Source organism: Labrus bergylta, chromosome 7, assembly GCF_963930695.1.
Source record: "Labrus bergylta chromosome 7, fLabBer1.1, whole genome shotgun sequence".
In the NCBI taxonomy this organism is placed as follows: domain Eukaryota; kingdom Metazoa; phylum Chordata; class Actinopteri; order Labriformes; family Labridae; genus Labrus; species Labrus bergylta.
The window spans coordinates 8,460,963-8,487,454 of record NC_089201.1 but is presented as its reverse complement, the minus strand read 5'-3'; the positions used below and the strand labels follow the sequence as shown (position 1 = coordinate 8,487,454).

The following is a 26,492-nucleotide window of genomic DNA, read 5'->3' as shown; positions in this document are numbered from 1 at the left end:
AGCCTTTAACACAGCGACGGCGTTAGGGTGACGGACGGGCTCCCCATAGACTGCGAGGGAAAGAATGAGAATAGAGGATTTAGTTTCTGCTTCATTAGCACAACAGAAGAAGAAGAAGTAGAAGACGGGAAATCAGCCAACAAGGTAAGCAGCGACACTGTGTACTCCTGCCACCACTACACTGTTTACTCTTCACACACTTCACTATTATTTACGATGGAAACTCATAAATGTATGTGCCAATAATAATAATGATAATAATAAAAGTCTGGCCCTTTTGTGTTTTTACAACTTGTCCAATCCACTAAAGAACAATAACGGAAGTAATTCATACTGGCTATCATGTGTGCTAGCCAATATTTACAGTCTATGGTGCTAGTATGTACTTGTGAGTTACTGAAATGTAATTTAAAAAAAAAGGCTCTTTCTTCTGGGAACAGCGACGGCTTTTACCGTAAGAGGACATGAGGCCAGTTGACCAAATCCTCTGTGGTGAGGACAGTGAATACGCGCTTCTCTATGGGAATTTCTCCTTTTGCATCACCCTTCATGGGCTTTCCAGTTGTTCATTGCACGTACAAACCGGCTATAGGTTGACTGTTAATGTGTCTGACGGGATCCACCTCTGTTCATTTTCTGGTTATCCACTCCAACAAACACTACCTGCTTCCTGTTTGGCTGTAATGTCTCAATCTGTTTCACACTTTACATCCAGTTCCTCATTTGACTTCACGTGTACATATCAGGTATGATACCTACACAGGACATGTGTTCATAGGAGACAGATAGTCTACCCTGTATAACCAAATAAAGAGATCACAGCCCAGCTTTTACAGAAGTAGGCCAGTCACTAGTCTATGTCATGTCATGCCATGCGTGGTCCCCTCTGGAAGGTTGACTGGGCATCTCACTGGTTCATACTGGGGTGGGGGAGGTTTGCAGAGTGTGACAGATCTCCATCAGGATTTAGCTCTCATCCTCCAGATGTCTGGTGGTCATTGTCTTACTATTACCCCCCCTGCATGTGTGTTTTCTTTTTCAGTGTATGTAGCAGATGTGCGTGTTGTTAATCAAGCATTGCCGTTTCCCTTCATTTTAATGACTTTGAGTGCAACATACTATACTATCAGTTCATAAATTGTTGTGTTTTTTTTGGCATATAGCTGAACATGCACACACTTTTATGTAAGGACAACATATGCAGTTTTGTTTTTTAAATTGTTGCTAGGTTCAGCCCAGTTACATAGCGCTTGTGGTTGGAGGAGGAAGCAGCACGGAAAGGTGACGCCACTGGTGTGTGTGTGTGTGTGTGTGTGTGTGTGTGTGTGTGTGTGTGTGTGTGTGTGTGTGTGTGTGTGTGTGTGTGTGTGTGTGTGTGTGTGTGTGTGTGTGTGTGTGTGTGTGTGTGTGTGTGTGTGTGTGTGTGTGTGTGTGTGTGTGTGTGTGTGTGTGTGTGTGGTTGAGAAGTTTGTGAGAGCTCAAACAAGCCACCCCTCACTATTTCTTTCTGTCAGTGTGTCCTCCTGCTCAGCTCTGCGGTCTTCTAATGGTCTAATGGTTATGATTGTCTGCTAAAAAATAAATGTTTTTTTAGACTAAAAATTGTCAATATTATGGTTTGACCTATTACAAGTGTTGCTGTGATGGCCATTATCAGTTAGTGGACATTTTTGACATGGTATTATTTTGGAAAAGCTGACCTCTGATCAGCCTGCCTGTTAATTGGCCTCAGTCAGCAGCATCAGCCTAAGTGACTTAGTGTCTTTCATTTTTCTACTGTCAGTCACAATTGTCCATTTATGTAGTCCATTTGTTTCTGGATGAACTTGCATCAGTATGTCAAATATGAATTTGGTTGATTTGGTGATTTGGTCCATGTATAGTTATTTAAAAAAAGTCAATAAGCAGCAGCCTTGTTTGGTTGGATAATATTATTTCAGTGAAGAGGCATCAATAGCCTTTTTGTCTGCCTGAATGGCGGCTTTATGATAGACGTCAAAGGCCTACAAACGTACCAGTGTCACAAAACGCTCCAGATAGTGAAGCTGTTTGCATACTGTAGGAAAGACAGAGAGGCTTTGGCTCGGTTGTGTGACCCATGAAATGTCTTCGGTGTTGTCTTTTTAGATGGCTGTTTTGGGCAGTGGAGTCATAGGGTCACGCACACAAGGGGATAGACAGGAGTCAATACTATGGTCTCACTCACATTCACACATATGTGCTATTTTGAGTCTGCGGTTCAACAAACCCGTATTCATGCAGAGAAGACTGAGAAAAAAATCCTTTTGCAGACAACTCTACTTGAAAACTGGTCAGTGAAGTAGAACACATAACCTTACTCTTACATAGTCAGACGGCCACAGACACATCTGTGACTACCTGCTTATAGAAAACATGTACTTAATGTTGTTTTTCTTGTAAGTGAATCAGCATGAGGTGATGAGACAAATGTTAGGTCTGTCGATCAATGTGAAATTAAACAAGAATCTTGATACTGTTTTTGTTGCAACAATTCAAATAAATTGACAAGAAAATACAACTCTGTCCTTGATTTTAGATTTTAAAATATGACAACTCTCTGCTCTTCTCTCTTTTATATCGTAGCCTGAGCGATTGATTAAGTAATCAATAAAACAATATTTTGGTTGATAATGAAAACATCTTTAAATGAAAATGCTTAGTAGCAGCCCTTCTTGCCACAAATGATAATCGTGCTGCATATTTTCATGTTGGCTCATTCCATTTGGGCTGTAGAGTCAGAGTGAGCTTCTGCCAAAAGCCAGTGTGAAATTTGCATGAGCTGAGTTTGTCTATAAATTAGCCAAATTGAATCCCCACGCTCTCTAATTAGTGAAATCGAGGTCACGCTGTTGAGTGTTAAGATTGTCACACAGGTTGAAAACAGCTACGAGGCTGATGAGATGTGTTAGAACTTAGCTCTATGGGATAATAACTTAAATATTTATCTGTCGTTCAGTAAATGTATAAAGACTAAAGTGGGCTATCTTGGAATTTCCCCTCAATGATTTGCCTCTACTAGTTTTTGTCTTTTTTAGAAGGCCCTTCTGTTTTGTTTGTGCTTCACACACTTAAAGTCTCTCGGATCATGGTGAGATTAAAGTTTCCTCCAGCGAAAGGCTGTTCCACTTCCATCGACCATAATCCCTGTTTCTAACGTCGTAATCATCGTTTGAACATGAAAACTATCAGAACCAAATCACCAGTTGAGTGGGCTTCATTACACTCTGCACCACTTCTTCATATCTTTTGACTGGAGCTCAGCTGACTTTGGTCCATGGTGCGGCTTTACTCAGTGGGTAACCGTCCTGTTAAGTGTTGTCATTTTTGAAAGTTTGTATTTTGAAAGTCCAGTTCTGTGCTGTGGTGTCTTGCAGGTTTTGCTATATTGCTTAGATAAGGTTCTTATGAGCTTGTCGTTGACTTTGGCTTTTGCATCTTGATGCACTGAAGAAAGTCACAGAGACAACTGTGGAGATTGTAAGGACATTTTTGGATAAAAAAAATAGAGTTAAAAATAACATGACAGTCAGCAGGAGGTTGCATAACTTCCCTAAACATTGTGTATTTCTCTTGTGCTTTTATAACCATGCATTATTGATGGTTTAACTCACATGACTCACATGCATGACTTTACAAAGCGTATCTAAAGTAATAGTGTTGGTTTATAATGGAACAGTACTTCAGTACTTAAGTCTGATTTGTCTGACTTCTCTTTTAGTGTTTGACTTAATCTGTTCAAGGAAGAGCATCACTTTCCGAGAAAGTGGCTTTCTCAGCAGGGTCCTGTGGGTTTGTGTTTATGAATACTTTTCCCTTGACATTCCTGTCCTTCTCATACCACCCCTTTGAGAAAGTGCTGCCACTCTGGGAAACAAGTCTGGCCCTCTACTTCAGCACTGTGTGGTCATTGTTATATTTAGACCCCCTCCCTCCCCCCAGGTAACAAGGGAGGGAGAGTAAGGACCAGAGATGGTTCTCAGCCTTGGTCTGATTTAGGGTGAGGTGCTCGAGTGCCCCCTTCTTCAAGCTCCAGCTTGTTTTTTCCTTTGTTAAAATGGGGAAAGGTTAAGTAGACTGGGATGGTGAGTGTTGTTGGTGAATCTGAGTTCTGATTGTTAAGCTTTGTCTTCTGAAAAACGATGAGGCTGGCTGACAGTGCCAAAACAGAGTGGAGTGGGACAGACAACCCCCTGGGGGACAACAAGTTATTCTGAGCCTTGTGCTTTTCCAGAGTTCCTTTCCTCTGGATTTTTCACCCCTGGGTCACATATTCTCTGTGTTGCTTCTATTTTATGTGCATAAACACAGAGACTATAGCTGTACAAAATAATAACAGGGAGACAGAGGAAAAATGGCCAAGTTAGCTAAAAAGACAAGGACTTTCTTGTGAGGAAATCTTTGTTGATTGCCATCAAAGCTTCCCAGCAGGTTTCTTTCATGTGCCTAAGTTCCTTTAGTGTCTCAGTTGTAAGTTCAACACAGGCATGGCTCATGGGTAGACCGTAGATGAACTCAACACAAAGTTAGCAGTGCTTTGCTTTGTGTCAAAAACATCTATGTGTAAGTGTCCAGACAGAGGAACCAGGGGGGTAAGGGTAGACAATTGGCCATTGTCCTCTCATCGTCACACCTGCAAAACACATGTTAGGCAGCATTGGGCTTTGACATTTGCATCCTTGTTATTGTCTGGAGGGTGATGATGTTGGAGTGTCTGGGTTTTATTTTCCTTACACACATCATGGCTTTGAGTGGTCATTACAAGTAACATGTTTAAAGATGGGAATCAAGATAAAGTCCACAGCTTACACCAGAGGCTTGATCCTACAGTTCTAGGTTCTCCAACTGGAGCAGCTTTACTGTAACGCTGAACTTCCATCTGAACTCCATACCAGCCTGCTTTGATTTCCTGTGGGGGGACTTTGTGATATTCTAAGAGACTGAGGGGATTCCCTTTTACGAATAAAGCAGTATTGTTAGAGAAGAACAAACATTCTTTTAAATTAGGCGAAAATTGCAGGAATTTGTAAACCTTGAACTGGAGCTACTCTGTCAACTCTGTCTCTGTCTAACGTTAAAGCATCCTCACAATATAAACAGTAAATTGCAAAGACATCTAGAGATATTTCGAAAGAATTTTCCTTTCAAATAACAAATCCCTTTCCAGAACTTGCATATTGGCTGATAATGTGCCACCAATCAGATTCCAGTAGAATAAATACAAAATACAGGTACTTTTAGGCCTATACCGATAACTGTATGGCACATCTATAGAGCTTCCCTGTGAAACTGTGGATTTTCCATCAGGTCATTTTGTAGAAAACCTGACATTTTGCTATCTCTGCCAATCAAAATGATTGCACCCCACTTTTCTTCACTATTTCATTTGTTAAATGACCTGAAATTAATTCTTCTCAGCTGTTCCAAAGCAATGCAACGATGGGTTTATTAGGGCTTGTGGCAGCACAAATAAATCCACAGTTGCATCACAGCACAACTTGATGTGTTGGCTGTAATCTTTTATTACTTAAAAACATATTTTGGGTTAATCAAGTTGATTTCTTACAAGGTAAATATGGGAACTCTTGTAGAGAGGTGTATCTGCAAATAATTTATCCTATTTTTTTAATATCAAAAGCTTTTTAATAACAGCATTTGAACAATATAGAGAACTCAAATACAACATTTCTGATTTGTTTTCAAAGCATTCTGTCCCCTGCTAAAGATTTAGACACCACCTCCTATGTTGATCACAATATCTCTCTCACTCTCACTGTGTGCTATTTCTGCTATTTTGAGGCACAAGCTGGTTGCTTACATGTTAACTGTGTGTCTGACATCAATTAAAAAACGGAGCTCTGAAGCCATCTGGGGCTTGAGACTCTATGTGGAAATTAGAGCCATGTGGTCGCTTGTTAGCCTCCTTCCTTTTCTGAGCTGGAATGATATGCTTGTTCCCCACAATCACTGTGAGCGTACATAATTTAGCTAATGTGATGACAGAGATGATAAGAGAAGTCTTTGCAGAATATTGCAGTGAATGAATTTGGCGAACACAATGCAGTTATTGTTGTAATAATTACTTAAAATATTTGAAATCTCGGTTGATTTGACCAAAAGATACACAAAATGTAAGCAGAAAAATAAGTAGTTTTAGTGGTTGTTATTATCAATATCAGTATTGATTATTTTACGCTCTGAACTTAACCATTTTGGATGTTTTAAATTTTGAAAGAAGAAGTATATTTTGTCACTTGCCATCGTAACTGTTTGGGTGGTTATTTGAGACCACCAGGTAGAAGTTAATCTGTGCAGGACAGAGGCTAGTTCATAATTCACACTGATAATATTTGGGTGTATGCCTAGTGTGGTTAACAAGGTTGAATGAGTCCATGGCCCCGAGCTTGTCTGAGCTCAGAGCCAGACCGTCCTTTGGCTGAACACGCTGCTCTGACTAATCATTCGTTGGTAAAGAGAACCACACATCTGTCGTCTCCTTCTTTGTCACGCCATCAGTAGTTTGGAGTTTCAAGTGCCAGCCACAAAGATTCACTATGAAAAATCTAATTTCCAACCAAACAAGTGCCTCTGTTCTGTTGGCATAAACCCCCACACTCTGATTCAGCTTCAGGTTTTCAGCAAAGTGGGATGTCTGCCTACTGAAGCCCACAGACTGTAGTACATACACACACACACACACAACCAATACACGCCCTTTATTTAACCCAAACTCTGCGTATAGCGTAGCTTAGTGCTCTCAGTTTCCATGCTCCTATAGGAAGTAGACTGCTGCCAGACTCCTTATCTTGTGACTTTTCTCTTGCATAATCCTATTTTTTTAATGAACAAATACAAGTTCAAATTCAGTAAGATGATGTCATCATTATTCTACTTTAAGAAAGTGTAAAGATTTGTGGATTTATCCATGAAAACTTTAAGCGCTTTTGGTTGGCCATTTCGGACCTCTGCATGTTGATCTGATTCAGAATGCTGTGCAAGATTTCTGTGGTGACATAAGTGCTCTGAGAACTTATATTTCCATGCTAGATTTAGATGTCATTCAGGATGTGATGTCATCTAGGCTTAAAGTCTTGTATCCTGTTAGCACCCAGGTTTTAATGCTGTATTCAGTTTCTTCAGCTATCCTCTTTTCTAACCCACTGTTTACTCGTCTTTGCCCACCTAACACTGTGTCACCTCCTCTGCCTTACTCCACCTACACCTAAGAGAAGGAGGAACCGTTTAGTCTGCTACTAAACACATTTTCCTACAGTTTCCATCTGTTTGACACCCTCATCCCACCACAATCAGCCCCCCATCAGTCACCATTTGAACTAGTGGCTGATCAAAGCACATTTCTTTTGACTAACTGCAACATGTAATGCCTTTGAGGAGGCCCTAAGTTCTGTTGGTGATTCACAAGCAAAATACCACTCCTGTGAAGTGACCACCTTGTGGTATTACTAAAGGTCTCTTTTGCTGACTACATGCCAATTCTAGATGATTTAAGGTTGTGTCAGAAGAAGGGCTTTTCCCCTGTAAGGAGGACTCATGCTGTTGTCACACTCTTCAGCAGTTCTCATTGAACCTGTTATTGAAGGAGGGGCGGTCACTGGTTTCCTTTTCTTCCTGAAGCCAGCACAATACTATCAGCAAACTGGAGACTCAACACAGGAAATAAGCAGCTGGGACCTAAAGATGAAACATAACAGGCCGTACACACCACATTACCTTACAGAGTACAGACAGTGATTTAAAACAGCTCCCCACAAGCAGCTTGAAATAAAATCACCCTTATTTTACTCATATAGCATCATACTTACTGCAAGGGTTGAGAGCCTTGAAGCCTTTCAGTTAGTCATCGTATTTTGCTCACTGCTGCTTAGAATTAAAGCCAGACACAGAAAACACTGGTAAGGTATTTTATCTTATCGCTTCAGAGGTGGTGCCAAATTGAGCCAACTGACAGTTCCTCGCAGTACCTTTATGTCCTTCTATATACAGTATTTCAGTAATGAACACCATACAGTTGATAGTTGGGTAACTATAATTAGCTTTTAAACAAAGATAAAGTCTTTAAAAATGCACAGTGTTTGTCAACAAATTGTATTATAAGTATTTTGTTTAAAGTGCCATTACAACAGATTTTCTGATATTGCTGTACATTAATTGACATAATTACGTCAGTCTGTACTTGAGGGCCCACAGAATGAGCTCTTTTCACCTTATATACAATTACATTTCAAGTGTTATACATTTTATTAAATGTTTGCATACTGCTTATTAAATCTCAAAATGGGGATTTAACAAAAGAGTTGTGATATACGATGGACAAATAAAAGCTTTTGGCTCTAGTTTTCACGTCCATTCAGCAGAAAGAGGTGTCTGTCTTTCAGATATTATTTTAAACATTTTCTTTCCTTGAGATAACAACATACAGAACGTTCCACATCAGCTTTAAGCTTGATTCTTCTATAAACTTACTGTCCTCATACATTTAGATTCAGCCTCTGTAAAATGTACATGCAGTCTTTTTTCCCCCGGGTTATATGATGAAGGCAAGGTCACAGCAATGTCAATAGCACCACAACACAGGCTGCCTACTCAGCTCAGCTGTTAAGAAAAATATGCTGACACCTCGAATAACCTCACATAACTTGAGCTGAGATAGGCGAGAACAGGAGAAAATGTAAAAAGGAAAGCATAGAGCAACAGAGGCCATTTGTTCAGTGTTCTGGTTTCACTGACCACCTGTTAGCCAAGAGACTCAGCTGTTGTTTTAATGGAGAGAACTGGATGCAGAGGTTTAAGAGGTTGGTTTGTATTGTTTAGGGACCTATTAAAAAGGTAACAACAAATAAATGCTCATAATTATGCCCAGTTTCCTACCACCTTATCTGTAGTTGTGCCCAGTGTTCTGGCAGTATGGCTTTAAGACTAAACATGTCTTACTCAGCAGAAGGCATGAGAGTCTGTGGGGAAACCTTAAAGGGTCTTTGTATGTGGTGGCAGGTGCTAACACACCTGCTGCAGGGCATGCAAGACATGCATACCGCCAGAGACCTCAGCTGGCTGAAAATGCTGTCAGTCATCAGTGAGAGTATTCTTCACTGCCTGCAAGTTACTGTAACAGGCTCACTGAGAGGTTTTCTTGTAATTGTTTTGCTCACTAAAACAACAAGATGCCAATATGCTTGTTCCAGTATTTCTTTAATGTAGTAGCTAAATCCACAATGTTAAACCATTCAAGTTTCTGACAGCATTCAAGCCTGAGTCATAATTTTCCACCTTGTCACTAATAATAAACAAGTCCCCTAAAATAATGCATCAATGCCTTTAGAACTTTTAAAAGGTGTGACTGGTTTTGTATGTTTCTTTTATGTCTTTTATGTGCCATGCCTGGCATAACTGGCATATTCTTAACATCCAGCCATCATTCTAAGATGCTGATCTGGTGTACGAGGGCCTAAGCTGTTATCTCTCTTGGGATGGTTGAGCCCTGACAACTGCTCAGCAGTCAAGCCTGCCAGAGTACATCAGCCTAGGAAGGATTGAGGCAGGCTCAGAGGGGCAAAGGGGGTCAAGTAGGGGTCATAAAGAGAAGAAGAAGGGAGGGCTGAGATACAGGAGCATGGGACTTGTGTTTACAGCAACCTCAAGTTGCCTGGCTGTACTCATGGTCTAAGGCAAGTCACAAATAAATCATCATTTGAAACATTAGTTTTTCTTTTGGTATATTGTAAAGCACTGCTTACTTATATAGGTTATTGGTGAAATAACATGAATAAAGACTAAACAATGAGAAAGAACAAAACAGAATGTAATAGAAGCTAAAGAGAGAGTGACAATTGACAGAATACAAACAGTGACATATTATGTATGGGTGATGTCGGAAAAGTTGGGGGTAGAATAACTGTACAGAAAGAGGATGAAGAGTAATTAGATTGAATCAATTGAAAATGAAGACATATTGATTACCAGTATATGTGTGTTTTGTGTGTGTGTTCTGGAGGTAAAGATATTTGTAACATCACCCTTATTTAGGTAATTCTACAATCACCAGTTGAACATAGCATCGATATGTTATGAGTTTTATTATTGTTGTCAAAATATACAAGTAATGGTTAGTATAGCACTAATTATAACTTCACACACTCATCTGTAAAATTGTGCTGTAGTCTTATGGCGCCAACCATCTTGTCAGCTGTGCGTCTGGGTACTCTAGCAGGAAGTTGGTGACGATGTTGTGGCCTCTGTCTTCACAATCTGGAGCACAATCTGGAGCATAATCTGCATTCTGGTTTTGAGTTTATAGTAAGTTAGGAAGAAATCCTTCATTGTTCAAGTTGGTTGGTTAAATTGAGCTAGCGCATGCTGTATGGTCTCACGGTTTAAGATGATTGTGGTTTCAGCACCTCAAATGATGCCTGTGGCCTGCAGATACCTCCTGTTATTATAGTCCACATAATGAACATTTCTCAAACAAGTTTGTCCCCACCCCTTGAAAGAACACAGGAGCATGCGTTGAGTCTTGAGAAGCGCAATGAAATCCTTCCTAGTTCGACCTGTTCTGTAGTTGACCTGCACTCTCAACTGGTCAGATCATAGGCTGTTTTTAATCAAGAGTAAAAATTGACCCTACATCAGTTCAGTGTGAAAATACTCTGTCAGTATCCATCCTTCTTGTTTTATCAAACACTAAAATTGAGCTACTGTTGTCAGTGGAATTGTATTAGAATAAAATACAAGTTTATTTTGCCAATTAACAGCCAGAAATGATCATATCAAATGTTAATACCCTCTCCACACTAATCACAGAAACCACTCACTGATAGTAAATAAACAAGGCTGATAATATATAATAATAATAATAATAATAATAACATTTAGTTTGCTTCCTTCCAGATTTTGACATGAAGAAAGACATTGACACTTTGATAGCAGAGGAACGTGCTGACATCATCTCTAAATATGACAAGGTAAGTGTGTGCACAGGAATGTTGTCACCTAACAATAACAATATTCAGGATATTTATGATAAACAAGCATAATGCAGTTAATGGACTAATTATCATGGTTAAATTAGAGGAAAAGTCAGTGTAGCATTCCCTTCTTTACTGATCAGCATTGGTCCTGGAGAGATTTCAACCACTGCCACAGACAGCGAACCAGAGTTCAGTAAAGTAAAGGGAAGTTAAGGTGTCAAGTTGATGGTCTTTCTCATATAGAGAGGCCCTGAGTGTTGCCTGCAGTGTGGGAGCTCAGAACAGATTCACTCCCTGCAGGCAGTGACAATGGGTTTACTAGTAATAATCAATTCATTACAGGGGGACTGAACGTTGTTGTTTAGTTCACAAATTAAGATTGAGTCACTTTCAAAGGGACCCATTAGGAGTAATAAAACAAGAGTACTGCACGTGAAGGAGAGGAGGAGGGTTACATTGGAAATGTTGGTCTGTTTGCTGAAGATCAAACTCCTTTGTTGGTGTTTCAGGGCAGGCACGAGGGTGTCAACATCGACCCATGGGAGGATGCTGACTACAGCATCTATAAGGTTACTGACCGCTTCGGCTTCCTGCAGTAAGTTACCCACCTTAAGCTCTGACCTCCCTGTAGTGGATTGAATTCTAGGAATACACCTGAACATATTTGTGGACTATTTCTTCACTACTTCCTCTCTCTCTGTTTCTCTCTCTCACCGTGTGATGGTGTCTTGTTTCAGTGCTAAATATAGATCATTACATCACTTTCCCTTTATCTAATACTTTTGTCTTCATTGCTCCTCCAGTGAGAAAGAGCTGCCAACACCCAGTGCGCTTGAAGAGAAGGTATCCAATTTTAACCCATGTAGCAAATCCAAATAATGACCTTGACTGGATTTCTTTTACTCCTTTTACCACAGACAGTGTACATTTATGTATTTTGAAATATATTTTTTCCTCACCTTAGCAAAAGCTGCTGGAGGTGGAGCGAGTTGAGAAATGGCTTAAGATGGTAAAGAACTGGGACAAGTACAAGAACAGTGAGAAGGTGTGTAAAAATGTCCTGATGGCACTCAAAACATCAAATCACTGTCTCAATTTAGCCTTACCTTCACCCATATTTTACTAAACGACGTTATGTATTGCTTCCGTTTCTGTTTTCCATTCCCTTTTTAACCACAGCTTACTCCCTTTTCTCCCCCTCCTCTCTGGTCTAGACAGTTGAATCAAGTTCTTAAGCCCATGTGAGGAGTCCTTGTCATTCAGCTACAGACCATAAAGAGGCATAAATGACCCTCTCCCTCTTAGTTGTTGTGGTGAAGACTGTCTCATTCTGTTAAGAGTGTCTTTATTTATGTTTGTTCACATGTGTTTCAGTTGGTGAAGCGTGTGTATAAAGGTATCCCTCTGCAACTTAGAGGCCAGGCCTGGGCCTTGCTCTTGGACATAGAGAAAGTCAAAAAAGAAAATGAAGGAAAATATGAGGTATGAATCTTTACATCTAATGACCACTCCTCTAAAGTGATGATCCCGTGAAAGGGTAAATTCTCACTGACTGATCTTATGACACATCCCCCCTTTCTTATCCTCCAGAAAATGAAGCAGCAGGCTCGAACCTTCTCCACTGAGATCAAACAGATTGACCTGGATGTCAACAGAACCTTCAGGAACCACATCATGTTCATGGACCGCTTTGGAGTCAAGTGAGTGGGCGTATATACAAACATAAATGATTCTGGTTAAAGGCTTAATATGCGATTTTTCACACTTAAATGTAATAGAAATCAAGTATATCCTCTGAAAATAACTCTGTGAGTCATGACTGTCTACAGTGGGTGTAACACCTGAGTCCCACTGTCTGTGATGTTTTCCGAGCTTTCCTAGCCATAGCTTCACTTTGTTTACATCGCCGAGACGACCGGCCGGCTCCTCCCCTCGAGTATAAAAGTTGTTTAATTGAGTAGACTAGAGAAAAGAAGAATTACATACTGTACTCACTGCTTAATTGAATGTCACGTAAGTGTTTCTAGATCACGCTCATTTCAGGTAAATTTACATGCAGTGTGAAGATAAGAGCATAATAAAGATCGCTAGCATTAGCATGCTAACACAACAGTGCAACGCGAGTTGTTTTGGTGCTCAAGAGTGACATCTGCTGGATCAAAAAAATTGCATATTAAGCCTTTAAGGACGTCACTATAGTAATTATCCTAGCAACAACCCTTTGATGTTACTAATCACTCCCGACCTTTAGCCTGTAAAATAAGTGACACAGATTTGTAAGCTTCCACAACAACATTTCTATCACTTTGCATGTGCTATGGATGTCTCCTAAATTCATGTTTTCATTTTCTTTGTCACCTCTCATGTTAAGTTTTGCCCTCACTAAAGGGTGTGACCTCCAGCTTAAACCTTGAGGCAGCCCCACACTCATACACACACACACACACACACACACACAAACACACACACACAAGACTAAAGCGGTGGTTTCCTCCTCTCCTCTCTGTGTTTTATTAGCCTTCCTGTCAGTGCTCGAAGCCCCACAGGAAATGGCATTCATACACAAATGTGCAACCACATGAGTGCACATGTACAAAATATCACTGCCACCAATGTTGGTCTTTTACTCTTATATATATGACATTAGAAAATGAATTAAATATACCTCCAGTTAGTTTAAGAACAACTGTGAATCTGACACTGTGAAAACCAAAGGTTTGTACTTGTCAGTTTAGCTGTGAGTGCTCTTCTCTCACTCTTTGTAACGTACTTCCTCTTCGATTCAAAGCCACTCAGTCCAAACACACCAAAACACCACTCCATCCTGCTTGGCAGCCCACTCCTTCCCTGCAAGTCAGCAGCTGTCTCACTGACACCGACACACTGACAGCTATTTAAAGCTCCTTTCCTGCCTCTGTCACTGTATGAGACACATATTTACTATGGAGGCCTGGAGGGGAGACATCCTCTCCTGTCTACATTATGTTTGTTACATAATGTCCTGCTACAGTAACACATGCACTCTCAAACACACACAAAACATCCCTTGTGTTCATTAACTGAAACAGTTGAGACTCTAGTCAGCCGTGTAGCACACAACCCTGTGGTCAAAGAAGCTGCATACTCGGTGTCACTCAAGCACTAATAGATCACAGAAGTCCTTTCACACACACTCCCTTTGTGTAAACTTACAAGCTAAGCTAGAAGAAGAGGGACTGTACTAAACATACGAATAAAGATTTGTTAAAAATCCAGATGGTAGGTAGAAGTGATAATTTTTCAGCCTCTCCAGAAATGTTTGCAGCTGTTTTGAGTTCATTGGTGGAGATTGATGAAGGGAATTTAAGAATGAGATCATTTAGAAATCATTACTCATAGCCTGACACACTGTCCCAGCTTGCTTGATTGTTGCTAAGGAACCACATCTCTGTTGTAACTGGTGGTTTCTTTTTTTCCTTTTCCAGGCAACAGGCGCTGTTTCACGTCTTAGCATCCTACTCTGTGTACAACACGGTAAGTTTGTTTTTTGTGTTATCAAAAGGTGTGTTCATATAATATGGAGGAGTCATTACAAAAAAAAAACTGCACTTTAGTGGCGCAACAGCTGAAAGTCAGTCAAGTGCTTTAGACCCATCTGTTGACAGCCTTGTTTAGAGCCTTTTATTTGAGAGTTTGGTTCTGCCTGAATGTACAGCAACACTATCACAATCCAAACACCAGTAAAGCTACATCCATACTCGGCTCTCAAATAGTTAGACCAAGTTTACTCTTGATGCATCATGTTTGTTAAAAGAGAACAAAATCGTCTTGGTTCAAGATACACTGCTGGAAACACTTTTCATGAAAGCCCAAACCAGAAAAGTTCATCCTTTTTATTGTAAATGTTTTGGGGTTGTCTTTGGTTACGTTTTCAAAGTGCATTACTGAATGCTGATGTAATATATACTGATGATTCCTTGCATCTACTCTTCAGTGCTTATCACCCCCTCTTTACCTTCTCCTGCTTAAGCAAAGTTTCTTTCCTTCAAGTAAAATCCTGCTTTTACAACAAGCAACGATTGTATGTCAACACACAGTCATTGGTATACAGTGAGTGCATTGTATGTAGTTTGAATCTTGACCTGGATATAAATCTGTATTGATTAATTCTTGTAAAGGCCCAGTTGGCTGCTGTCTGATAGGGTTTAAAAAATGTTTGGATCCAAATCTGGTCTCATGTACAGCGCATTACATCTCCCCACACACAAACTCAGTCCAAGTCTGTTTTTTTTTCTGATTAAGCTCAGTAGTCATTTCTGCGTGTTAGAGGTGCCAGAGCCAGAGGAAATGGGCATGTGCTGTTCCCTTTTTCCCTTTTCCCCTCTCCTCACACACAGCTCTGAAGAAAGTGGGTCAGTAGATGAGACTGTGAGAGAAACAGGGAGGGGGGGGGGGATGGGGGGTTGTTTGTCCTTTTGCCTATGTTATGGCAGAGAAGAATGTGGAGAATGTGTAGTTTAACCTCAGTGTTGCCCTGGTAATGTTTACTGTATTTCCTTTAAAGGATACTTATGAGTATCCATTTGTAACGGGGCAATAAATCTGCCTTAATATGGACAATATCAAGTGTGTGTCCGGTTTAGTGTATCTGTGCTTGCCAAGGGCGATGTGTTTAGTGTAAATCATTGAATCATGGTGGAGTCAAATTGGCAGCTGTACAAGTTGAAGACAGGACAAGCCTGTGAATGAATTTTAAACTGCAGTAAATATTTGAACGTTTTTTGGTCAAAGTGTTTATAATACTGTAGCTGCATGTACTGTAGGTCTGGATGTGTGTGGTTTTACTGCTCATGAGGAGCTGCACAGTCTGCCTTCAGACCACATCAGACATTCAGGTGCTCTCCTCACTTCACTTCCCAGCCTGTGTGCGTGTATGTGCTCTATTAAATAATGAATATTTCCTCTCATTTGCCCATTCTGTTTAATTGAACCTGTCTCTTCTGCGGTGGTCCCCCAGGAGGTGAGCTACTGCCAGGGGATGAGTCAGATCGCTGCTATCCTGCTCATGTACCTGAATGAGGAAGAGGCCTTCTGGGCTCTGTCCCAGCTCCTGACCAACAGCAAGCATGCCATGCACGGTGAGAAGGAAGAGAGATGGACAGAAAGATTCAATAAAAACAGAGCTTATTAATGTTCAGACCTATCACATACAACTGTTTTTAGTATACAAATATTACGCACATACACAGAGAACACAGGGCTACTCTTTTTTTTTTTTTTTTTTTTTTTTTTAATTCAAACCAGTTTGAAACTTTCCAAACAATTTTTTTATAACTTTGCCAGAATATTTGCCCCAAATTAAAGGTGTATAGAATTTGGTACCACAGTTAATAGATCTTCTCATCTTCTCTCAGTGCTTTTTATCAAATATTTTAAGAGGACAATTGCCCTTCATTTCAAATCTATGTCTCTACTAGCATTGCAAATCGTTTATTGTATGCTTTTTAAAATATTTTCTAGGGTTCTTCATCCCAGGATTTCCGAAGTTGCATCGTTTCCAGGCCCAACACGAGCGCATCCTCTCCAAAATGCTGCCAAAGCTGAAGAAACACATGGTGAGTTTAAACTCAACTGTATGCCTGATTGCTTTCTTGTCCATCGTGGAAACATGATGGAGGTAAGTGATTGCAGACATGATCATGAGATCCATTTAGACCATCAATTATTATTTGTAATTAATGTTGCAAAAAAAACAAAACCACATGTTCAGGATGTTACTGCATATCACAGAGTCATAGAGCCTCATTGACTAGGAGATTTATAGTTCAGAATATGATCAAGATCTATCCATTCTTACCCCTCAGGACAAGGAGCAGATGACAACAGGGATTTACACCACCAAATGGTTTCTGCAGTGCTTCATTGACAGAGTGAGTGTTTGGATATCTGCACAAAATGATCCATAGGCACATCTTTTTTGTTTACATCTTGTCCCAGGTGTAACACTCACAATCACAACAATAACAATCACAGTCCCTTGCTCTTGACTTTAGAATATTGTGCCACATCGCATGTTGTTTAATTGTTTTTAATGCTTCTATGTGTCTTACGTAACAGACCCCTTTTACCCTCACCCTGCGTTTATGGGATATCTACATAATGGAGGGAGAGAAGATGCTAAATGCCATGGCTTATACAATATTCAAGTTACACAAAAGTGAGTATGACGCTGATTAACATTGTCTTCTGTGCCTTTATGTGATAAAATAAGTAAAACAAGCATCAGTATGCCCAGATACAGCAATGACTGCTGGTGCTTTACCAACTAGTGTAACTGTGTGGAAACATCGCACGCCGCCTCTCGCTTGGCTGACTCCTAACTGCATGGCTTACATAATGCAAGTGGCCGGTTGCTGTGGAGAAGAATCGAAAGCTGTATTTCTATTGGATGCTTGCTTGCTCGCTCAACATTGTTGAATTCCTTCAAAGCAACTCTTTGTGACGGGTTGCTTCTCTGTTGGTATCTTGAAATTAGACATATGTTACACTACTGTCATTGTCAAGCATGCATCACAGTATTACAGAGGTTTCACAACATGTAAGTTCAGGAGGTTTGCATTACCCATTCTGTGAGCTAATTTGCCTCTGTTTTGTGTCTGGTTTGTTGTCCAATCAGAGCGCTTGCAGAGGCTCCAGTTAGAGGACCTGAGGGAGTTTCTTCAGGAGCAGCTGGCTGTTTCTTTCTTCCTGCCTGATGACGTGGTGGTTGAACAGTTACAGGCTTCTATGTCTGAACTACGAAGTAAAAAGCTGGACCAACCTCCACCAGGTGCAGTTCTACCCTTTATCCTTCTTTTTCCTTTTTTCAGTGTAAAGCCTCATTCACTTAGTATGATATATCTATACAAAGTTCACCTTACAAGGAAATACACACAAGAAATTGTTCTCTCTGTTGACATACTCCCTGTTTTTTAACCCCCTTGAAGCCAAATCAGAGGAGCTGCCAAAGAAACCTCTGGGTCAAGAGAGAGCAGTTGTCCTTCAGCCTGTACAACCTGATTCTCCTCTGGAGGTCAAAATCAATCTGCAGGCTGACAGCCAACCCAATACAGAGATGCAGCAAAGAGACAGCACTGCCCTTAACCAGACGCCTTCTCCTCCCAAACCACAGAACTCTGCAACACTTCCTTTGCCTTCCCCTGAAGAAGTTGTAGTCCACACTCATGATACGCCTACTCCTCAAAGACCTTGTAGAGCTCCTCCATTACCTCCAAAGGTGGACAAACCCTGTGCTCAGGTTGGGTTGAACAGAGATGTAAAAGAATCTCTTCCGAAGATTAGCCAGGCAGAAGATGGGGGTAAACAGGAAAGACAGCCTGAAGAACCAGACACCCTGGACAGGTCTGTGGATTGGCCTCCCCCCTATGAACCGCCTGATATGGCAGCTCTCGACATGCAGTCTGAAGAGGAGATCATGGACCTTCCAGATTTGCCCCCACCTCCTTTCTTATACCCTGAGGAGGTTGACCCAAGTGTCCCAGAGACCCAGCACCACTCTCCATCCACCCTCTCGTCCTTACCTCACGTCCCTAAAATGAAGCCACCTCCAAAACCATGCCTGAAACCGCCCACGTCTCTGGACCTAACACAGAAAAAACCACCTCCTTTTAAGCCTTCCCCTCCCCGTGCCTTCACGACATCCTCCTCATCTCCCAGAATTCCTCCCCCAAAGCCAACCAAGTTCCCCGTGTCTCTCTGCGTCCCGGTGTCTGCAGGAGATCGGCGGCCCTCGAACACCTCGCAGTATGACAACCTCTCTGAGGCAGGCGATGACGACCGCTACTTTGAGAGAATGCTAGGGTCCACGCCTGAGGAAATGCCCAGCATGCATTGCGAGCCCCCACATAACATCGACAAAGACTATGACCCTGCTCGGTACCCTCTGCCACCGCCACCCATGTTCATTCCTCCCTCGCCTTCTTCTCTTCCTCCCTCGCTGTGCGCTCTACCAAGTTTGCCTCAGGAGCCAGAATATGAAGGAAACGACAGCTGGGTGGAGGACTCCATCATCCCCCCTCCGCCGCCTGGTTTTTCTGACAGACTCACTCCCTTTCAGTGTAATGCTGTCAGCTGTACAGACACACACAGAGCCGCCTCGCCTGGTTACTCTAAGCATTTCTCCAGGGGCCCCAGGGACCATTCTGCTTTCCCAGCACCACTGTTGTACACCGGGTCTCCCCCCGGCCTCTCCAGACCCTCAGGACAGTCAGCAGTGGGGGTGCCCCTGGTCAGATCCAGTCCAGACTTTTGCAGGATGTCTCCTGGGGGACAGCAACTGCCAAAATCAGTGACCTTTTGAAATTTCCACATTTTATTGAAGTGTTACTGATTTTGCTAACATGATTCAGACTCTATTAGAGCTTGATTAGTTTTCGAAGCCATGGGAGAGATGAAAGGCCAGTATCTATTCAGTGTGTCGAAGGTTTGTGCGCGTGTCGGTGTGTTGTGTGGAAGTCCTTTTTTTCACTGATACAGTATGTACAGATATCTGTGACATGAACCTTTGAAACAAGGGCAGTTAATTTTTCTAAATGTCCAACTTGTATTTAAAACTGTGTTACTGTTGGCTGCACACACAAAAAAAGTGACCGTGAAAATATTTGGCTTTCAATTAGTTTGATGAGAGAATGAGAGAATCTACATAGAAATAGTTGATCTAATTTCAGCTGTATTTCTCACCATTACTTCATCTCCTGTTTGTTAAAAAAAGGAAAGTGTCTTAACCTGACCGCAGTGCACCGAGTATAGCAACTCTTAACAAAAGGGCTTTGAGGCTGCAGAGTTACAGTCATCTTTATTAACGCACCCAAAGTCCTTATTTATACTGCAAACTGTGAGCTGGCTCACAACTTAATAGCAGCTGTTACTATAACACGGCTTCTTTACTGTTTCTTCATGTCAATACTTGATTACAATGGACCACTTAACCAGGCTGCACCACTGCAGTTTGCATGCAAGTTCGTAACAACCAGCGATAGGGAAATACATGGTGCAGCTTGTCACTGGTGTAAATACTGAGGATAGTTTCATATGAAGCCTGCTCAGGTTTTTTTTCCCACCCAGGTAGCAGTGGGTACTCTGTGGCTATTCACCTGCTTTGTTGTGTTTTAAACTGAGCGTTTGGGATGCTGTCATTTAAACAAATGGGTTATATCTGTTTGTCAGACACTTCACAGCAATAATGTTCTTTTCATGTATATACATGCATGCATCAAGACTTAATAAAGTTGAAGTATACGACTTAACGAGAGGAATGCAACATACTATCACCTCAGACCGAGTTACAGTAAAAATCCTTGTTGCAATATTGATGGTATGTAGCCCCACCTAGTGGTCAGAGGTTTTACAGCTGGACGGTAGAAGGCTTTAAGCTCTAAAATGTCCAGACATGAGGAGGACTTTGAAGATGCTCGAGCAGAAAATTTCTATTTATGAATGTGCAAACCATAATTTATATTCAATACACAACACAGGGCACAGTGAGCTTGAGTTTAGAATACATATTACACTGTTTTATCCATGCACAAATCGGGGAGAGTTGCAAATAAGTCAAAGTTAAGTTCATTCAGCAGTGTTTTAGAGCCATGTGGTGACAGTGGTGTCAGAGCAAAAGTTATTAAGAAATGGAAGTTGAGCCATAATATACTGTTAAAGGACCTAATAGATTAAAAAAAAAGGGTTTATATTGTTGTTTCATACAGTTATATTATATGCCATGTTTAAGCAACAGTTATGTTTTGTTTATTTTATACATTGAACTTTGTCATTGCCAAACGGTATTAAACTCTTTAAGTATTCAGCTGTTTTCTAATGGAGTTCCAGGTTACAACGTCATGTGTCAATGTGTGTTCATAAACTTTGGTCGCTGCTGTGATTTCTATCCCAAGAGCTAGAATCTTGGACCGCACAAAAGTATGTTCAGCTAGCTGGAGAATCTTTTTGTAAGTCATGTGACCTGACCACCGTTTGTGCGTCATCACTTCTCCTTTTTCTGGACCAACTGAACATCTATGATGCTGGAGCTCAGACCAAAGCTGATGTACGTTACTGTAACCGCTTGTTGGGAGTTTTATAAAGAGTTGAACCTTTGCTGTCTGTTGTCTTTTCTTTCCTACAGAGACAACCCACATATTGTTTCAGACGTTTATTGCAAACCCACAAACCATGTAGTCTCCCTGTACATATCTTGGGGAAAAGCAGTGCAAAGCATTTCACTCAAAGTAAACATAGATGATTTAAATAGAATGGTGGTTAAAAAGCTTTTTCATATTTTCTTTAAATAAAGACATCACTAAGACGGCAACATATACAAGTTGTACTTCATCTAGGGAACTGACACCAGACCCTGTGCGGCATATTATGAACAAGAACTATACTTAATGTACAAACATCCTGATTTTGTAAGGCAAGGGTTAGTTTAAAAATAACAAATAGAGCCACATCCATCTTTGGTGAAATTCACATAAAATGAGCTGTCGTTGACAAATATAAAGGATGACTTTTCTTAAAGCTGCATTAGTGTAGAATTTCCGGACTTCAAGAATATTACATGAAAGTGCGTTTATAGTTTTAAAATTGAAAATGTGAGTGAATGAGTGAGTACCTTCTTAGTCCTGAAACATCTAAATAACCAAATGCTAAATATTCCTATATGTTATGTTCATCATTGTTGCCAAGAAAGCATAGAAACAATCCTGATTAAATTCAACATATTTTAGAGAGCAATGTGTTTCAAGTTTTAAAACAAAGGGTGTAAGTAACCAACTGAAACTGCCAGTACCTCAGCACGGGAAAGGTCCATTATGCTGGGGGTGTGTTGAGTGGAGAACTGCCCTGCTGCCAGTGAGCAGTCCAGTTAGAGCCCAAAATGTTGAGAAAAATGGTGTACTTCATATCCTAAGCTGACTCATGAGGTTAGATAGGGAAGAGACGCTGTCCCTCAGTTTGGCGTCTTCCTCCGGTCCGAGGAACACTCCAGCCAGGCGTGTGGAACCTTTGGCTCCCATGATGCACGGCAGGCTGAGGAATACCTCTGAACCGATGCCACACCAGCCCTGAGGCAAAACAAAGTTAAGAGAGTTGACACCAGATAGAGTAAGAACGAGGAGAAGAATGATGCAAACGTTATGTTACGTGTTACGCAGTCGTTCTACCTGAGCCAGCGTGGAGACAGAGTGCGTCTTCTTCTTATCCAACAGGACACTGTTTGTGATGTCAGCGATGGACAAACCCACAGACCACGACCTCTGACCTCTGCTCTTTATCATCTCAAAAGCTCTACAAGCAAAATAAAAAGTTACCTTCTTGATGCTATTCAAGCCTCTAGAAAAGTCAAGTGTGATCAACACTTGTATTGTAACATTTTCTATCCTGTTTAATTCCTTCAACTTCATTGACAGAATCTGCATCCTGTAAATATTTCCATTTTCTTCTTCTACTAATTCTTATTTCTCTAAAGCAATTACACGACTCTGACCTGTCTAGCAGTGGCTTGGTAGAGGCGGATCCCGTAGCGATCTCTGGTTGCACAGAGGAGCTGAGCTGTGTGTTACTCATCACGGGAACTAAAAGACAAAAACAGTGACGAGCTCATTCATGTGCGTCATTTACAAAAGGCCTTAAGACGGCTGGTGAATGGAAAGAATGTATGACAACAGCAGGTTGTGCAGGGCTACAACAACTACCACAACAACAAATAGCTGGCAGAGGTTATAATAGCATGTGGAGGACATTTACAGGAAGAATTAGCAACACAAAGCTTCATGTAAATATTTAACGGATGCTTTCTGGCTCACCTTTGTCGTCTGACAGCTCTCCTATGACCCAGGCTGGTCTGTGAGTGTTCAGGTTTATATCCAGAACGTGACTGAGTCGCTCCGAGTCAAGGTTACAACCGGCTCCGATCACATGTGTCGGAGGCAAGCCACTCTGCCTCCAGGCAACTTGGGACATGAGGTCAACTAGATATGGACAAGGAAAGGAGGAAAGTCGATGAAATATTATGAGAGTTTTTGAGCAGAGTGGACAGAGTTTCTTTTTCCTCTAACACAAACCTGGTTGTGAAGCGATAATCATGACTGCGTTCGGGCTGAGACGTGCGAGATTTGGGATGAATCCTCTGTACAAGTCCACATTAGTCTGAACCACGCTTACATACGACTGCTCGCTGCTCCATGCATTTGCGGTCACCACGACAACCCTGGAGCCTGCAGAGGCTGAAAAGTCTAAAAAAAAAAGAAAAAAAGAAGAGCAAGAGAACGTAAAGCCATGCTGGTTCTAGAGTTTCACCTTGTTAACTTTTGCTTCACCCAAAAAGAATAGAAAGGCCAAAAAACCTTATTCAGATATATCTAAATTCTTGCTCTTTTAATGTCTCTTTGTCTCTTGCCTTGCTTGCTTATGATATTTCTACGTTCACCTGATTTTTTTTTTAATTTGATGTATGGAATTTGTTTTCTGTTAACACATTCCTGTGCTGAATACTTCAATCAACATTGTCCTAACTTTATATTTGAATGTGTTTTATCATTCCACCATTGGTCTGTCAATAATTCCTTAATGTATATCTGTAATGTTTTTCCTTTCTTGTTCTGTAAACTGCCTTGTAATAAATAAAGCATTGTTTAAAAAGAAAAAAAAAAACTTTTGCTTCACCCCTGATAGAAAACTTTTCTTAAATCCTCTGACTGGTCAGGGTCCTACTCTGCTAGTTTGGGAATCAGTGAATTCTTCTTCCCACCAATGGCAGGCTGATATCTTTCAAACAATCCAACCTCGAGCGATGACTCAAGCAGGAGGAACGTCTACATTTCTATATGACGGAGCAGAAAGTGACGTACCTCTAGATACTTCAACCTTAGGCAGACTGAAGATCTCCAGATCTGTGCTGCCGCCTTTGGTGGAGCTCTCAGCGACATCGATGAAAACAAGTTTATCCACTTTACACTGGATTAAAAGAAGAAAAAAAAACAATAACCATCCATACGTTTGGCATTTTAATTTAAGGCTGTAAATTATCCAGCATCATGGAAAATCCCTGGAAAGACTTTTAAAAAAGTTACCTTTGATAAAATGCTCATCACTGTCGCCATTCCCAAATCTCCTCCACCAACAACAGAGACTTTGTTGTTGAGCTGATGATGACTCCTGCTTCCACCTAAAACAAAGGTGAGTTAAGCTAAAAGAGGATACAGTCTTTTTTTTTGTAACTATCATCAACTGCAAAGTTAATATCATGTAAATTACCATCATTGATCTGGAGATTAGAGACAAAAGCAAGAAGGTCCTGGGGGTCTTTATCTTCTCCCATCGACTTTGTGGACAGCGGAGGATCCTCCGCAAACTTGGCAGTCATCTCATTCAGAAGGCCCACTACGGATGATTTTGGCTGAGAAGGGAAAAAAGAAAGAAATGAGCAACGCTGATGAAAACACAGCAGAATAATAATCCATTAGTTTCACGTGGAAAGCATAAAAGCCTTACATGATCCCAGTTGTGCAGCCCGGGCAGGTAGATCCGTCCTTGTGCATTGACATGTTTGCCCTCTCTGATGACCATGTTTGCAGTTGGTCTGAGGAGGCAGATGGGGGGAGTGAAGGGGAATGAGTCCAGCAGCCACAGCAGAACAGGGAAGTTGTAGGAACGGCCTTAAGATAAAGACACCGCCATCAGTAAGTCGTAACGATCTCACGCTGACATGAATGAGGAGTGTCAGAGGTCAGTCTTACCTTCATACTGGACAGGGATGTTACCGATTAATTTAATGAGATCTTTTTGCGTGCTGTCGCTGAAAGCTGAAATTGAAAACAGTCCGTTTTCGATCACGTGTCAGGTTTGAATCAAGTAGAGATCTTCAACACACACACACAAATAAAAAACTCACTGTATGTGCCTGTGCTGGGTTTCATCCCGGGGTAGATCCGATGGATTTTCTGCAGCTCCTCAACAGCAACGTCATGGAATTTGTACTAAAGAGCAAAAAGACAGACTCATCTATGACTGCTGAGATTATAAATCTATATATACACACCTACAATACAACTACTTTGCAGCTGCAATCGTTTTTGATCATCACATTTTTTTGTTTACCATCTAATTTAAGACCATCAATCAATCCAGACTGATTCATTATTCACTTATATCCTGCTATGAACCTACAATGAACTGCTCTGAACACTGCTCACATGCAACTACTGAACCACGACTTTTCTTTCTTTCAATTTGGTATTGAAGAGAAGATGAGATGATATCCTTTAGACAATGTAATAATGTGCTTTGTTGATATCTTTGTATAGAGCAACGAGGTGATTTTTGTTTGTTATCTGGATAGACTTCTCATCAGCGGATTTGGTTTCCAAAAATAAACACAACAACAAAGAAATAGCAGCCCAAATTAATTTCTTGTATTTTGTCGTATTTCCGCGCTGTCAACATTTCTCCAGGATTGATGAAGTGACGGAGCTGGTTCAGCCGGTTTGTTAAGGATGACAGCAGCTTACATAAATTTGATGAGGCTTCTGTGTTGGCCGGTTTTTATGCCAATTCAACAAATTAAAACCTCTTTCCGAAGCTTCTTCTCAGTCACTAACCTTGGACAGAGTCCGGTGTATTTTCTCTGAGCTGAGGTCCATCTATCGACGTTCAAACACAAAACGAGGTTTCCTTTTTTTTCCGTAATTTGAGCCTCTTGGCAGATGACTTCTTCAACTATTGATGTAAACACAAACTTCCGCAAACTTTCAGAAGTAGGCACGGGAAGACGCCTCCCACTAAAGACGTCACTTACGGCAAGGCAAAAGGGACAAAAAGCACAACAGGTGTGTTTTGAATTACCTCCACACACGTGAAATAACTTCTTTACTTTCTTTATACTATCCAACAATACTCCACACAATTTCTGTCTAAAAAATAAAACAATACATCAATGAATTAGTTCGCATTTGTCAACAAAAATCGGTAATAATAATATAATAATAGCCAACATAATAATAACAATTATTATTATATATTATATATTATATATTATATATTATTATATATTGTAATTATAGTAACATAATAAAATAAGATACACATTTTTTTTCAGAGTGACTAAACTAAGGATAAATGACACAGAAATTAGGCTAGTAAAGCATTAGTTTAATTGACATTTTGAAGAGTAAGAGTATAATATGTTAATAATCTCATAGTTTATGGGTGTTTGTGAATCCTTATAACGGTCCTTTAATTTAAGTAAAGATGATACACTAACCAGTACTTAGCCAATAACATATTATTATGTTTTTTATTACCCACCTACTGGCTAAGTAAAGAGGAGCACCATACTTGTTGGGTACTTTGAACTAAACATTACACTCTAGTTACCTCTTTTGTGCCCATTTTAATAAGTGGGTTTTCAAACTGAGTAGTTACTCGAAATTGAATCATTTCTTCATGATTACTTGTTCATTA

General features: G+C 40.7%; 2 protein-coding genes across 2 annotated transcripts; one reads left to right on the top strand and one right to left on the bottom strand.

The window, feature by feature from the left end:
- The first annotated feature begins 4 nt into the window (after positions 1 to 4).
- On the top strand, positions 5 to 21,130 carry si:dkeyp-19e1.3 (USP6 N-terminal-like protein). The gene is made up of 14 exons (XM_020641335.3): positions 5 to 144; positions 10,924 to 10,997; positions 11,513 to 11,598; positions 11,807 to 11,846; positions 11,968 to 12,048; positions 12,378 to 12,485; positions 12,594 to 12,703; positions 14,468 to 14,516; positions 16,000 to 16,120; positions 16,503 to 16,597; positions 16,847 to 16,912; positions 17,100 to 17,199; positions 17,659 to 17,811; positions 17,969 to 21,130. Exons 2-14 carry the CDS (start codon positions 10,932 to 10,934, stop codon positions 19,339 to 19,341), a joined length of 2,448 nt encoding a protein of 815 aa, XP_020496991.2. The 5' UTR covers positions 5 to 144; positions 10,924 to 10,931; the 3' UTR covers positions 19,342 to 21,130.
- A 41-nt stretch (positions 21,131 to 21,171) lies between these two features.
- On the bottom strand, positions 21,172 to 25,794 carry uevld (UEV and lactate/malate dehyrogenase domains). Its single transcript, XM_020641401.3, has 12 exons — positions 25,631 to 25,794; positions 24,925 to 25,009; positions 24,770 to 24,835; positions 24,525 to 24,688; positions 24,288 to 24,429; positions 24,104 to 24,198; positions 23,882 to 23,987; positions 23,096 to 23,266; positions 22,838 to 23,002; positions 22,519 to 22,606; positions 22,196 to 22,319; positions 21,172 to 22,096 (listed from the first exon to the last, which is right to left on the bottom strand). Exons 1-12 carry the CDS (start codon positions 25,670 to 25,672, stop codon positions 21,932 to 21,934), a joined length of 1,413 nt encoding a protein of 470 aa, XP_020497057.2. The 5' UTR covers positions 25,673 to 25,794; the 3' UTR covers positions 21,172 to 21,931.
- Between the last annotated feature and the right edge of the window lie 698 nt (positions 25,795 to 26,492).